The following is a 15,355-nucleotide window of genomic DNA, read 5'->3' as shown; positions in this document are numbered from 1 at the left end:
AGATGTACCCCACATTAGTATGTGTGGTAGGTCTACAAGAAGAGCTTGCTCGCGTGCAGTATGGGAATGAGTTCATAATTCTGTGTCAAGACATATTGTACATGTTGTAAACATGTGTGACGTGAATTGTACAAAGTATAAAATGTGTATCAACCTGTTTGAGTTTTTAAAAACATTAATTATAAATGTACAGTGTATAATACATACTTGTACTGTACATGAAGGCCTACACTGAAGGCTACAATGTGTGTACGCTGTCTCAATCAAAATGATTGGTAAATTATTGTGTGTACAAAACACTCAGCATACAAGCAATTGCCCCATGTATAGTAGGCCCTACATGTTTGGAAAGCACATCTTGAAAATGAAAGCATCATACAGGTGTCCATATGGGCGTCTCAGTTCATTTGCTACAGCATTTAATTAGACTCTTAAACAGACTCATTTACATTACAAATCACAAACACACAAAGTGGTTTGAACGTGGCATGAAACAAAGGCAACCAAAACACATTCTGTGCGCACATTTCCAGGGATGTGACTTTCCTGGGTACTACTACTATGAGAGTGAATGAATTGTGAAGGTGAATGTCCTCATGAATTATTCATGAGCTGAGTCATGGGCCCCACCCAGGCGGATTCCTCAAAGAATGATGCGATCAATAAACACACATCCTTCTGGGTGAGTTGAGTTGAAGGTAAACTGAACCAGTGCTGGTGAAGATTCAGAGATAAAACTGAGGAGTACATGTAGGCCCTTCATATATGTATTCACGATTCACTTTCTAAAAATTCCAGTTTGTTTTCAACGCAGGTCCCCCACCTTCTGTTGTTTATTTTGTTTAGTTTTATTCACGTTGTATAATAATTTTGGATTCAAAAATATATGTAGTTTATTAAAAAAAATAAAAAATATTCATCTATTTATTTATGTAAATTTGTTTATATATTTTTCTTTTTGATTGTGAATTGATGGGAAAAGGAAAGAAACTAATAGGCCCTACAATTAAATACTTCTAGGAACCATGCGGGAAATCCTGGTCATAATTGTGGATAATTGTACTTGTAGTGATGATTGTACAGTATACAGTATACAGGCTAATGTGAAATGTGGATCTTGCACTTTTGCCAGGTGTTGTGTCATACTTTTACAAAATGCCTATATTTGGTTTATCATTATTACTGTATTGTCATCCACCTCAAAGTACATTACACTCAATAAATCATTTATGGTTCACATTGACATTCCTTTGATATGCTGGTACACATGTTGTCCTTCACACAAATAACAAAGAAATAATTATTATTGTTATTGATGGTATATTAAAATTTAACTTGTAGCCAATGGCTAAATTGCGTTAATGCAGTCTAGTACTTTCCAAACACAAAGACCCTAATTTACTTTTACGAAATTTACTAAACGCATTGAAATAAGTACAAACGATCAATATTTCTTCGGCCAATATTTGCCGACATCAAAATTGTTTGACTATCAGCTTTTAAGAAAAGCTAAAACTTCATGGGCATATTAAAAACATATTCGCTATGGGTACAAAGGTACGCTGGAGCAGGGCTTGAAATACCCACTGGACCACTGGCCAGAGTCTAGCATCTTTAGCACTTAGGCCGGTAACCCTAGAACTTAACAAGTTAACGCAGTCTACTGCTTTCCAAACACAAAGACCCTAATTTTCTTTAAAAGTCACCAGAAAAAAAGAAGAAAAAAAATCTTCAAACATTACAGTATATGTTTCTGAACAATAAAATAATTTTTTGAGTAATTGTTTTTAATGATTTGATGTTTAAAAAAATATGATCTGCGGTCTAGTGGAGATATGATTCCTACAGTCTTGAAATGCAAGCCATTTTGTATGCATAGATTCAGAAAGTTATTAATATTTATAAACAAACTTACGATGTACACATGTCAGTAATTAATTTCTTGAGCAAATTATCTATTGTCATGTATTTGAAAGAAAATTAAGAAGATTTTATAAAAGCATTATGTCACAGTCATTCCTTTATGTGCCAAAACTGACCCCCCCCCCCCAGTCCAGAAATACAGCAAAGTCATACTTGCACCAACACCTGTACTGAGCAGCAACACCTGTGCTGAGTGAAGGGCAAGCCCCTCTACCAAAAGTTAACCCCACCAAGCTTTGTTTTCTTTGGGAAAAGTCACGGACTCCACTACAGACAAACTAAAAGCTACCCTACAGTGCACACTTACTGTACATGTGTTTACCTAACCAATCTGGACATGGGTAAAGTTCTACTTGTCTATTTGCACAGTAGCAGGGAGCTATTATTTCTTGAAAGAGCACATAAGTTTTGGGGCTAATGACAGGATGGTGTTAGAATGATTGCATACAGCATAGAGCAACAGCAAATGTCAGAAATGTATTGAATTGAAGCATGTTTCTTCCTCCATGATTGAAGCAAGATGGAAACAAAATGCAAATGTACAACGTATGTTGGTGTACATGTGTCAGTAAATTGTACTCAAATAACAACTACACACCATGGTAAATTATAAAGCCCTTTTCGCACTACTCAGCCAAATTCAGAAGGGGGAAAACACCAAAACCAGAAATTCCTTTTTGTTCAAATTCTACTGGATGTGTCCTTGACCAATATTTTCATTGGTGGCTACTGGACTGTAGGCCTGAGGCCTTTGATGTTAGGCTGGGCAAGAAGTGGTCTTGTGTTTCTCAATGATTTTAAAAATACATCACAATTTCATTTCTTTCACAGAGAGAAATAATGTTAAAAATTGTGTTTAGTGCTTGTTTAGACAAAATACATTAAAAATATGTTTAAAACGCTGTCAAATCTCTTTTTATGAATATTCTGTTGTACAATAAACTCTGACTCGGTAAACATGTTAGCAACGAGACCTGCAGGCTTGTGGAATTTTACACCAAATTCAAGCCTCGTCTATGGCGATGGAATGTTCCATGAAAGCCGACATACTACACATAAAACATGTAGGCTATCTAAACGAAAGTTGTCAAAGCCCCTTAAAAAAAACATTGACTTGTATGCACCTTTCCCATCATGGAACCCTCTTCAATTTGTTTTGCATTCTTTTTTCATCAACCATGACAAGGCTTTAAATCTCCTGTGGACAGAAGTTTCTACTCAAGTCCCCATTTCCCAGATGGGAAATAGATAATAAGAATGTCAAGAATGCATTAGGGATGGGAAGATTGCTAAATTCTTAAGATAGTTCCAGCTGAATGGATTGCACTTGATATGAAAAGTGCATCGGTGTATTCAGAATACAGTATGAAGAACATCGCATACTTCATGTACATGTTTAGTACATATACATTGTAGTAAGTCAATGGCACTTTCTTGTGTACATGTCCCAAGATCAAGTGCAGGTCTTTTAAAGATGCATTCACAAGCCTGTTTGCTTTGTTTTTAAAAGGGCAAGGGCACCAAGGCATTTTCTCCTTGGTAAATGACACCCTACAAAGAGTATTGAAATTTCTACTGGAACAATTTAAGGGCACCAAGGTAGTGGGGCATGGAGGCAATCGCCCTGGTTGCCTCTGCTAGTGTTACGTATCAGGCCCTGCGTGTGTACACAATGTTGCTTGATACTCATTATTGATAGTTTAATAATCAAACTTTGACTTATAATGAGCTGCTTTACATCAGACCTTGACTTTCGCTCACATAAGGGAAATGTAAATTTGTATAATTGGACCTTTGCAAGGGGCACATAGCAATTGCTGGGGGTGAGGGAGGCAAAATGTCTTATTTAATATCATTTGTTCGCTTTTAGGTCTTAAGGCTCTACCGTTAACGTCACATGCAGATAACAATGAATGTTCAACAAAATGGCATTGCAGTTACCATGCATCATTTAAAAGTAAACATACTAGACATGCTAAAGGTAATTCTGCCATTCCAATTGTTTACAATGCATTTTGCTGCACCATAAACAAGAGGGCTTCAACACATTGACATGCCTGTATGCTTCGTTTTTGAAAGGGCAAGGGCACCAAGTAGTCTAGGCATTTTCTCTTTGGCAAAGGGCACCCCATGAGGAAATTGCAAATTTAAACTGGAGCATTTCAAGGGCACCAAGGCAATGGCAAGGGGCAACGGAGGCAATCGCCTTCGTTGCCTTCGTGAAGTATCAGGCCTGCATTGAAAGACAAACAGATGGAGCAAATAAACCAACAAAATGTAAAAAATGTTCATGCGCAAATACGTGTACTTGTACACTTTTACATGTGGGCTACATTTTTACAGAGCCGATGCCTTCACAAACTGTCCTTCAACTTCAAGACAGCTTTCAGATGAAACGCCTGAAGCACTTCTTTCTTACATTTGTAAGGGCAAGTCAGTTATAAATGTAAGTAAAGGCACCTCTATGAGTGAAATTTGCACAAGGGGTATTCCGTTAGGCAAATGACAAGGGGCACTAAGGCAACATCAAGGGACGTGGAGGCAATTGCCTCATTTGTCTCAGTGAAGTATTATCGAGCCTAAGATTGGATACATGAACAGAACATTACAGCAGATAATGGGCTAAAAACCAACTCTCCAGAGTACAAAAACAAAGCCATATTGTAAATCAGATGTTTGACACACTAATGGCCTCCATAAATAACTGTCTCATGTTATTGCACACTTCAACTTCTGTTTTATGTCTGTTCTCTGTGTACTAATATTGCTCAAATTGCTTTCACAAGGGTAACATGTTCTGTGTTTGTCTGTTTGTAAAACCTCAAACCTCTGGACCAGCACTTAAAATGAAGTCTACACAAACATATTGTCTACACTTGATCCGGCAAGGGCAATCCAAGGAGAATCCGAGTTTATACTGCAATTTCAAACCCAGACTAGCACTTGATGGAGTCTACATGTATCGTATTGTATACCAGGTACAGTACTTAGGTACAAGCAAGATCATGTAGCAATAAAATAAATGGATCAATAGTCTACTGTTATCTTTCAGAGCAAAGAGACTGGTCTAAGTGTCTTGACTCTTTATCAGTCATTATGACATCTGACGTCACCAAATCAAGGCTGTTATCCTGATAGACAATAAAGACAGGGGATCAGACCAATCTATAACATGGGAGTGGACGATTGTGATTAAGTTTTATAGCTCTCTGCTTCTTGGAAAAATAGCCTCTCCTTGCAACCCATTACCAGGAACAATCGTTATTTTCCTACTAAAAAAGCACTGACTGAATAACTGTCTGCTTGTGAAAATTTAAAAAATTGTTGAACCACCGTATAGCCTAGGCCCCCTATAACTTCATAGATAAAATCTCTAGCCTGGGATGGTTTTCAACTCATTAGAAACTGGTTCTTTTCACAGTGAATATTGCAAAAATGAGAAGGCAATTGTGTTTTTCCTAACCAAATTTTTGGAAGTTTGGCCAAACCACGCCAAATTAAAACAAGGTCTTTAGAATGTTTTCTACCTTGGTGTTAATATTGGTCTTAAAACCCCACTGTGCTTTATAAATAGTGCTATTTCAAGTAAACATTTAAGAACACATGGTATAAAGTTTATTTCATAATTTATTAAATCTGTAGCATCACTTAAGATTTTTTTCGGGGGACTTTGTTTAGAAAAAACTTCATAAGTCTGTTGCCACCTCTAACAGGGGTGCTTGGAAATTTGACATTCTCAGGTATATGATGTCTTCCTGAGTTTGAATGATGCGTACTGCAATGCCTTTTGTATTTGATTAAAACACTGTACTGTTGACAGCCCACATTTTCCTACAGTATGTACAATGTACAGTAGCTTACTGTGCATCATGTTGTTGAGTGACACATGAATACTGGATATCATTTATGAGCTGAGAGGAAAAGGAAGGGTTATGGAAGTGACCCAGAAAGTCTACTGGGAATGGGAACTAGCGCTGCAGTTCACAACCATGACAGTCCGAGACAGAGACCAGTAAAAACGGTCTTGATGTACCAGTCTTGAGATCAAGGGCCTTTTTTAAATTAGCTTCTTCGCCCCTGCCTTGGGCTCCATCTATCTACCTGTTTGAGCTATGCACCAAAGGAGCACATTTTAGGCAAAAAATTACAGTGCCTTAACCAGAGCCTACACCAAGAAAAAGTCTACAATTAAAGTAAACCCATAGGTACATGTGCATCACAGCTGGAAACATCCTGTTGATGCCAACAAGTTGCTGCATAAAGCTAACCATAAAAACCATCTCATGAACTATTGGAAAGTGAAACAGTTTAGGCCTGATACTTCATGGAGGCAGCGAAGGTGACTGCCTCAATTCCAATAGAAATTTACAATTTCATAATACTGTATGGTGCCCTTTACCAATCAGACATCGCATTGTGCCCATGCCCTTTCAAAAACAAAGCACACATGCCTGCCAGTTAAATAGTTTCATGTACAAGTGTCTTGGGTAAGAAGGATACAGGAGTCATGACTGGGATTCGAACCCACACCCTAATGAATTAGCCACAAGATCTTGAGCCCAGTGCATGACACACAGGGAGAGACAGCTCAAGAAGTTGGTTACTTAGTAATGAGGACGTGTCATAGCCATGCAGTCTACTGCAGCGCACTGACGTTCCTGTACTCTGAACAGCAGAGTGCGGGTTCGAGTCCAGGTAATGACAATGTGTGTCCCTGAGCAAGGCAACCATTATTGCTTCATCCTTCAGATAGAATGTACAGGCCTACACAGATGTAGTTATTTTTCTAGCATGTCGCAATGCACAAGAAAGAACCCAGTTTGCATAATAAAAGTAAATGCTAACAGGTACACATGTATATGACCTAGACTACGGCACCCTTCAAATGCAACTGTTTTTTACACTTTGTAAAATGGAAGGTGTTTGCCATTACTCATACCAGATTATATTTCGTCTTGGGAATTATTCACAATTCTGCCAGAAGCACTTGAGGTCTAATGTGTCACATCACTCAGTGGTTTCCAGACATCATTAAAACCATGATCAAACCCAAACCAGCATGAGTAATTCAAGATGTAGTACAAGATCCAAGTACATGTGTCCGATCCAACAGATGCACATTCCATATATACATGTACTGCACAATGTATAAAGTGGCCACCAACTGGCACGAACAACAAGTGTGCAATTACTTAAAGGCATTTACTGATGTATCGTGAATATTTGTTATTGGCGTATTTTTTTGTGCGGCTTATTACGTCTTTCAAAGGTAAATAAAAATCACTGTCTTTTTTAAGACGCTCCTTATTTTGTATCGTTTGAGCTTGGACTATACTGTCAAATAATCTATAGGTCTTTCATCAAGGGTGATCCTACGAGTATAAATAAACTCTACACCACACAGTGTTTACACATTTATTTAGTTTAAAAAAAAGCTCCAGGACAAAACTTACTGAAAACCTAAGTCACTAGCTAACTGCTGCCAATACAAATAATGGCAGGAACCAGCGACGACCCATGCTGTATGGCTGTTAGTGCATTTGTCTTTACTACGTACATCAAGTAGTTAATAGTGAAATGCACTCTGTAAATTTTGCCAACAGAGGGTCAAAAATCTTATCTTGAATCTTGATTGCTGCCAAATTCTGGTCTCTCACCACGTACACGTATTCTACAACATTTTCTAAATGCCCGACTGTCTCTTTGAACATACTGTAGTTTACACAATATCAGGACATAAAAAGAAACATTATGGTGAATTTTATGACACATCTTCTCAGGTGGACTCTTTGCATTCATTTATAGACCTGTTTTATTGTATGAATTGAAAATATTTCCGGAATGTGCTTGGAAACACAAATCATTCAAACATGAATAATTGTATAGAATACAATTCTAATTTTAACAAAGTTGTGAAAGGATCTTGTGTATAGAGACTTGTGTACACAGCTCCTGTAAATTTAAGAACTGTTGCCAGTGTTGGACACAAACTGGTAAATCATGGAAATGCCTACACACTAGGCCTACTGCTCACTCTTTTAAAAGCACAACAAATAAAACACATGGTGAACTGCCATATGGACTACATTGTAGGCTACGCAGTGACTGCATTACAAGGGTTTTCTAGTTTATGAATCATCTTACATTGTTGATTAGTATACCGTTAGGGGACACACCTCAATGGCTTGCTCACTACATGAGGTAAAGTGAGATGACTGAGTTCTAAATCGAGCGTACACTCTGGTCATAATGTGGTTAACCATGGTTACTTTTTAAAGATGTGACATTCTTGGTTTAAGTTCTTCAATTTCAATGGTTTAAAACAACAATTTAAGTTATTTTCCCAGTGTTGGCCGATACGACAATAACCGAGTGTTTAAAAGTCTTTAAAAAATGTTCTTTCACAAAAAAACACCAAGAATAAACAATGTAAGATATCTCCAGACGCACAGTATGGCTTTTAAACCAAGATAAACACCAAGTAGAAAACATTCCAAAGACCTTGTTTCAATTCAACGCACTTCGGCAAAACGTCCAAAATTTTGGGTCCAAAATTCCCCCAAAGTTTTGAAAGAATGGCTGGGGAGAGACCTGCTGTGAGTCATTCTTTGTTGATAAAACCCACTAGCCACTATGCATTGGCCCATGACCCACTTCAATTTGTACTCCCTCCTCACCATTGACCTCATGGGGTCATAAAGGTCAATGACCTTGAACAGGAGGGACACAGATGGGTACCTTACATTGTTACTGTATAGAGTGATTCAGCTGTGGATTTGTTCTCCTTTGTTATAGGAATCTTCCATCTCCACTCAGGCAGGAAGTTACCTATTCACAGTCTGGGAAACCATGCAAGGTTCCCAGGCTCTTTAAACATTTTAAAGGGATTGACCAACAATAGTTTTTGGTTGGTTTCTATTAAAATCTCCAAGTAATAAACCAATAACAATTGAAACTTTCAGTAATTGTTTGTTGATAAAACAACACATTTCATTTCAGATCTTTTAGCAGGGGTATGAGAATTTCCCATAGATTTGAGGCCGCTCTGGTTCAAAGTGTTTGTTACAAAAATATTAGTCACTAGCAGATTCATTTCAATAGTTTCATTAGAACCAAATATAACTGGAATTTTATATTATCAATGAGACAAAAGTGAAAGGGAAAATTTTGTACTTATTGTAATTGTTTATAATTCAGGAAGTGCTCATAATTTATTGTGTTACAGATGTGCATCAGTGGAGCAAAATATTATCAAGTTGAAAAATTTTCGCAATCATGAAACTCTCTGCCTAAATACTTTCGAGCGCGCTTCTTTGGGGAAAATGTAAGTTTGTATTGGCACCTTGCAGCGGGTACCACGGGCAAAAGCACAGGGCACCACAGCAATTGCTGTGGGTGCCCTCGCTTTTTTTGAGGCCTGAATGTTAACAGTTACTGACAGTACAAGCCTGTCAGTTGTCATTAAGTCATTGGAGATGCATGAATTAATACACACCATGATCATGCAGTGCCAAATGCTTCATCTGTGATCTATTCAATGAGCACCAATCGACTACATATGGCAATATTATTGACGTTTTGCAGGCGTCATCTGTACGCTGATCTGTGACCATGCACACCATGTACCAGATGCTGCAAAACTCACTAATTAAGTGTTTGGCCGAGCTGATGTAAAATTAGATCAATATGTGACGGACTCCCACATAAAACAATGAGAGATAAAGGCCCAACTGTAGTTTGTCAATGTGCAATGTATTGTGTGTTAGTATAGAACCAAGATTGACAGTGTACAACAAATTATGTCAATGTATGATTAGGATGTCAACATCATTCAGAATGGACACGCCATGAATCCTCCTGGTTTTGAATGATGGACAAACTATGTACTGTATGCCACTCTACATGACATTATGACAGTACATTATGTGGTGCACACAAACAGTCCACCCTCCTACTATAACCAACTTATTCAACATCTTCAACCTGCTGTAGTTTTTATACTTCTAACTATTCCAGCACTATAACATCATTGTTCACAGTCAACCCTCCTACACTGTGGTTTTAAATGATAGGTACAACTAAACAACGCTGCAATTATGGGGTGAATGCACTACACAGCACAAAGTTGACCCTCTTACTATCTGACCATTCAATACCATCCCCTCTGGTTTTGAATGACACTATGACAGGCCCTTCTACGCGGCTATCATGGTGATTTAATATGATCTTGGTTAGTGCACCACACAGCTAGTATACAGTCAACTCTCCAACATCTCATGGCCTTTACAGTGGCTATAGCCAGATCCCTGAAAGGCTTATTACCCTAACAATGCAGCCGATGGCAAAAGCCAAAGCCAAAATCCCTAAGTTCAAATTTCTTTTGTGGTTTTAGAACGCATGGAACTAATTTATCTGCTGAAACAATGGTACAAAAACTAAAAGGAAGAAAACGCATCATTCATTTTCAGAGTATATATATTTGGCAACACACTTACCAGATAAAAGGCTTTGATGTTCTTCAGCAAGGTATCCAAATTCTGGATTCTCAGGTTGACCTCTCCATTGACCTCTCGGTTGACCTTCAGTGCATTAGGTCGGGGGTCACTGAACACAAAAAAAACAATATAACAAATTAACTACACAATCATAAAAGTATAATACATGTTTACTGCCAAAACATTTGTATCATTCATATACCATACATTTCACACCTTGAACATTGCATTGGTTAGAACAGATCAGACCAAATTAGACCAAGTTCACAAAAATCATCAAGAGTAAACCATTTAGAATGCCCAAGAGGTCGAATTCAACTAAATATGAATAGTCCAAGGAGATATTACAAACATAAGGCCAGTCCTATAAGAAGGACGAGTAACTCATCTTAAATGGAGATAAGACTAGTCTTAAAAGCTTGTGAAATTCACCCCAAATAGCAAAGTCTTTTGGGGTTTTTTTTAACCAAAAGACTTACATGTATGAAGAGATTCTGATTGGCTCATTTTAATTCAAAAACTTCACAATTCGGTTCCAGAATGCCCCAACCCCCATCCCCTTTTTAAAAAATCCTTGGGGAACCCTGCTGCCACTGAGAGGGTGAACTTCAAACCGTATGGGACATTTGTTTCTGAAGGCTTCCATTTTAGATTAAATATTGAACTTACAAATAGTTGTCCCGTACTCATTTCAAATCATAACCAGATTCTAAGCCCGATAACCTTTTAGTATCAAAGTCATGCAAACAAATTAATCACCTATCGGGTTGACCCATTAACCACTTTTATATAACACCCAAGCCGATCCTTGCCATTTGATTGGAGGATTGTCCGTCACGTGATAGCAAATAAAAGTACCATTGCACGCTGAGTCACTCACCGTGCTTTTTCGTTCCATCCGAAAAGTACCATTGCACGCTGGCACGCTGCCAGCGTGCAATGGTACTTTTCGGATGGAACGAAAAAGCTGAGTAAAAACAGCACTGCGTGCGCGTCTTTGTAACGCAGCAGTTTTACTGCAAGGAATAATATTAGTAAAATTACTAATACTAGCATTCGGATTATACAATAACAAATTGTAGGCCTACGCTTTGTTTGTTTTGAAAGTTGTGTCTTTCAATCAAAATGACAAATATCTACTTGGATGTTATATAAAACAAATAATGAATGTTTTTCATTCGTGCAATGGTGCGAATATGTTCATTCGTTGAAAGCTGGAATGTTCCATTCAACTCGGCTCCGCCTCGTTGAATAGAACATTCCATCTTTCAACTCATGAACATATTCGCACCATTGCACTCATAAACATTCATTATGTGTATACCATCCACTACAAAAATTGATAATCTCCGTCCCCAATTCCTCTCAGGTTAACTACAAATTCATGCCTCATGATAATACTGCAATAGATGAACGATAAAAACTCATTCGTATTGTGTAGCATTACAAGTCCATTGCAGCCAGCAATTATTAATTACTCAAGAATCTCGTTATCTGTTCCAGCCTTCCTTCACTACTAGATTCTTGTCGGTTGCTTAGAGACGACACCTCTACGTTAGTGATTTGGGCCTGGACCAACTCTTGGCATAGCATTTGTGGCATTGTTGGTTGTCACAGTATGCAAACATTCAATCAAGCTTGGCATACTTAATGCATCGTAAAAGTATCATTGGGCAAAATGATGTGGTTATTGCTCAAGTGTTTAAGACGTAAGACAAACACTTTGTATTGTTGATGTGCAAAGAAGGAAACCTTAACACAAGGTACCTTGCTAATGAAGATAACAATAACTAGGAATGTAGAGATAATCATTGTTACAATATAACCCAGCTGTAAGATGTTTTTGAACATAGGAGAGTGAACTTAGTGAAGCTAGCATTTGCGCAACCAAATTACTACATGTCCTGTTTTTATTTTATTTTGTTAAATAACAACAATTCAATTTGTTTTGCAAACAGCTCTAGGATTTCAGAACTGGGTTTTAAAACTTTACAGAGGAACTTTGACTTGAGTATTACATTTTGAATCCTGAATTAGTTTAATGCCAACACTCTGCTTGTACCACAACAAACAGTAGCAATGTATCACCTTCAGTATTGATGGGCTCTTTAAACCACAAGCTTTAAAATGTTTGTCAAAAATAATTGCTGACACAACAGGCCTGATGCTCCATGTTTGGGCAAAGGCACTAAGGCCCTTTCTCCATGGAACAGGGCATATTACAGGGCATCTCTATGAGGTAATTCACTATTAAATTGTAAATGTGTTTAACTAATTCAAGGAGCACAAACGTCTTCTGTACATGTACTTATACTAGGAGCACAGAAGCAATTGCCTTCATTGCCTGCTTGAAACATCAGGTTTACCACAAAGTCTTTACAAACTTGTATACAAATCACTGTGTCTATCATCACAACCTAATCACTGTTTACAAAACGTGTTGGGTTTTATCAGTATTTACTCTGTTACTCAGCATTCTTTATCTGTTTGGGCTACCAGGATGTTGGGGTGCAGTATTCAAGATTTTATGATGGAAGGTATTCTAACGATGTATGAACAGAACATCTACATTTACGTCAATCTTCTTACCTTGCTCAAGACTTCCTGGAAAAAAGTTGCTTACATTTTACAGAAATTAACAAATGTTTTACAACACCTGACATGCAGATTGACATGCAAAACGGATAAAACAAAAAACAATCATGCAGATTGCATGGTGGAAAATAAACAGGCTGGGCCTCACATCATCAATTTTGTGGCAACAGATAGTTCCGCTGCTCAGAAACGATCATTGCTGATTGGAGAGGCAAAGGAATTTATCAGACCGATTAGAAAATAAACTTTTTTTTTTTAAAGAAGATATCTGTCTCATTTTAGGTAAAGATATTTCGCTGTACGGTGATTTACATCACTACGGTGATTTACATCACTCACAATCATTGCCTGGGTGCCACTTGAAATTTTTTACAGTAAAAACTTAAACGTTCGTTTCTGTAATAGACATGCCCTTTATTTATCAAGAAAAACTGCCTTGCAAGAATGAGTTATACAACAGGGACATGATGCAAGTCTAACAAGATTGTACAAGTTTCCAGTTTGCCTGAGATGTGTATTATTATCTTGCCCTATTCACCCTTATTGAGATGCTTGTTTGACACAATAGGTTGTTGTTCTTTATTGTTGATTGAACACAAATAGTGGTTAGACCTCATAACAATGCTTTAATGCTTAAAGTAAACTTTGGGTTCAACTTAAACAAATAAAATTGTAAGTCATGCATTCCAAAGCAAACCAATCATGCAAGAACGGAAATAGAACTTAAAAAGGTTTCCGTAAAATAAGGAAAACGACCTTGTTGAGGAGGACTTCTGATAAAAAAATAAAACCAGAAAAAGTAGTCCTAACTTTGTTATAGTTTCTACAAGATAAATAATCAAAATAATCAGCCTTAAATTAATATATTTTGACCCAATATTGCTATAAGTCTAAGATTTAGTTGCAAACTTGTATCCTTACAAAGCGGAAAGCTAGACCCAAAATCAGCTATTTTGAAGGCAGATCAAATAAAACTTAGTTTAGTTTGCAGGTTGGGTTACAAAGAAAACATAATAAGACATTTGTGTTATATTCTAATGTGAAAGTAGACAAATAACCTTGGAAGATCCTGAACATATCATTTTTTCTTTTTTTAGAGATCTGAACAGATCCAATTGATATTAAGTGCAACACCGTGGATATTCATGCCAAAGTAATTCAGAAATCAAAGACTACTCTGTGATTAACAAAAGTGGGAGTTGGTGCACTTTATAAAAATAATAGTTTGTTCTTTCTGTATTTTGTTCTACTTCTTGCTTGTTTGTTTTGCTGACTACATACAGTAACATGTACAGTACAGTACATCCTTGTACAACATTTAGTTTGTGCATTACAGTGTACAAAGAAAGAATTTTAACCAACATCTTCAACATTTTTAGGTCCTACATGTACATGTAGAATGTACCTCAAACACAGCATCTAATCCAGCCCCCCCCCCCCCACTCCTCTGTGGTACACTTTGTAAGACTGTGAAAATGTTGAAAACTTTGGACTGTCCCAGGAACATCTTTAAGATCATAACAATAGTAATAAAGACAGCCACCAATGTATTACAGGTTGGTTAGAACTCAGGAGGAAGATCAGAAGGTTATACGCCTACCTGAAAAACACCTTCCCTTTAACATCTCCTCGCAATCTGAACCAGAAAAATGACCATGGTCAGCTTAAGGGTCACTTTAGAGGTGGGCGGGTGAGAGAAATTTTACCCTTCCTACATTGTACATGTAACTCACCCATAAACCCCATGCACAAGCCAGGAATATCACTGACTATGGCTTTATCCTTGGTTTTATAATATTCCAGTATGATATTCAAGAGGCAACCAATGGAAGCGATATACTTTTCATGTCTTGTGTATTTGAACGCTTAATAAAGTGTGCTAGTTTGTTTTCGTCAAATTAAAGCAATGTGCGTGGGACCAAACTGGTCCCAAAAATGTTTTAATACACACAAGACAAATGCCTGACCAGTGCTTTATAAATATACCGAGTGAAATTCCTTGCTTGCAACAACACCTTTAAGTTTGGGTCTCAGATGGTACAGGTGTGCAGACCAGGCTCAATCAAATTTGTGGGGTGGGAAGGGTTATGGTTAAAGGGATGGTCAATGGTCATAGTGAGGGTATGGAAAGGGTGGGGAATAATGGAATGTTCGGGTTAGAATTAGGGGTTTTGGGGAAAATGGAAGGAGGACTTTTGATGGTTCAAAACCTCATGTTGACAAACGAGGCAGTTAACAAATGTATCCATAATTTGTTTTTAAGAAAACAAGTCTCATCTGCACTTAATAAGAACTTATGCTGGATAAGCGTCTTTGAATTATCAGTCTAACTTGTTGCACAT

At 37.5% G+C, this 15,355-nt stretch overlaps 1 protein-coding gene across 5 annotated transcripts in view; it reads right to left on the bottom strand.

Annotated features, from left to right (window-relative positions):
* The window catches only part of LOC117293746 (girdin-like), an 83,594-nt gene that overhangs the window by 46,244 nt on the left and 21,995 nt on the right, over positions 1 to 15,355 (bottom strand). For 4 of the 5 annotated variants that reach the window (XM_033776177.1, XM_033776201.1, XM_033776193.1 and 1 more), the window contains 2 exons: positions 14,614 to 14,649; positions 10,419 to 10,527 (listed from right to left, as the gene is read on the bottom strand). In XM_033776177.1, coding sequence (XP_033632068.1) covers positions 10,419 to 10,527; positions 14,614 to 14,649 — 145 coding nt within the window. The remainder of the gene's footprint in view (positions 1 to 10,418; positions 10,528 to 14,613; positions 14,650 to 15,355) is intronic. The other variant, XM_033776185.1, reaches the window with a different exon arrangement.

This window comes from Asterias rubens, chromosome 1, assembly GCF_902459465.1.
Source record: "Asterias rubens chromosome 1, eAstRub1.3, whole genome shotgun sequence".
Lineage (NCBI taxonomy): Eukaryota > Metazoa > Echinodermata > Asteroidea > Forcipulatida > Asteriidae > Asterias > Asterias rubens.
This window is presented reverse-complemented; position numbering and strand designations above follow the sequence as displayed.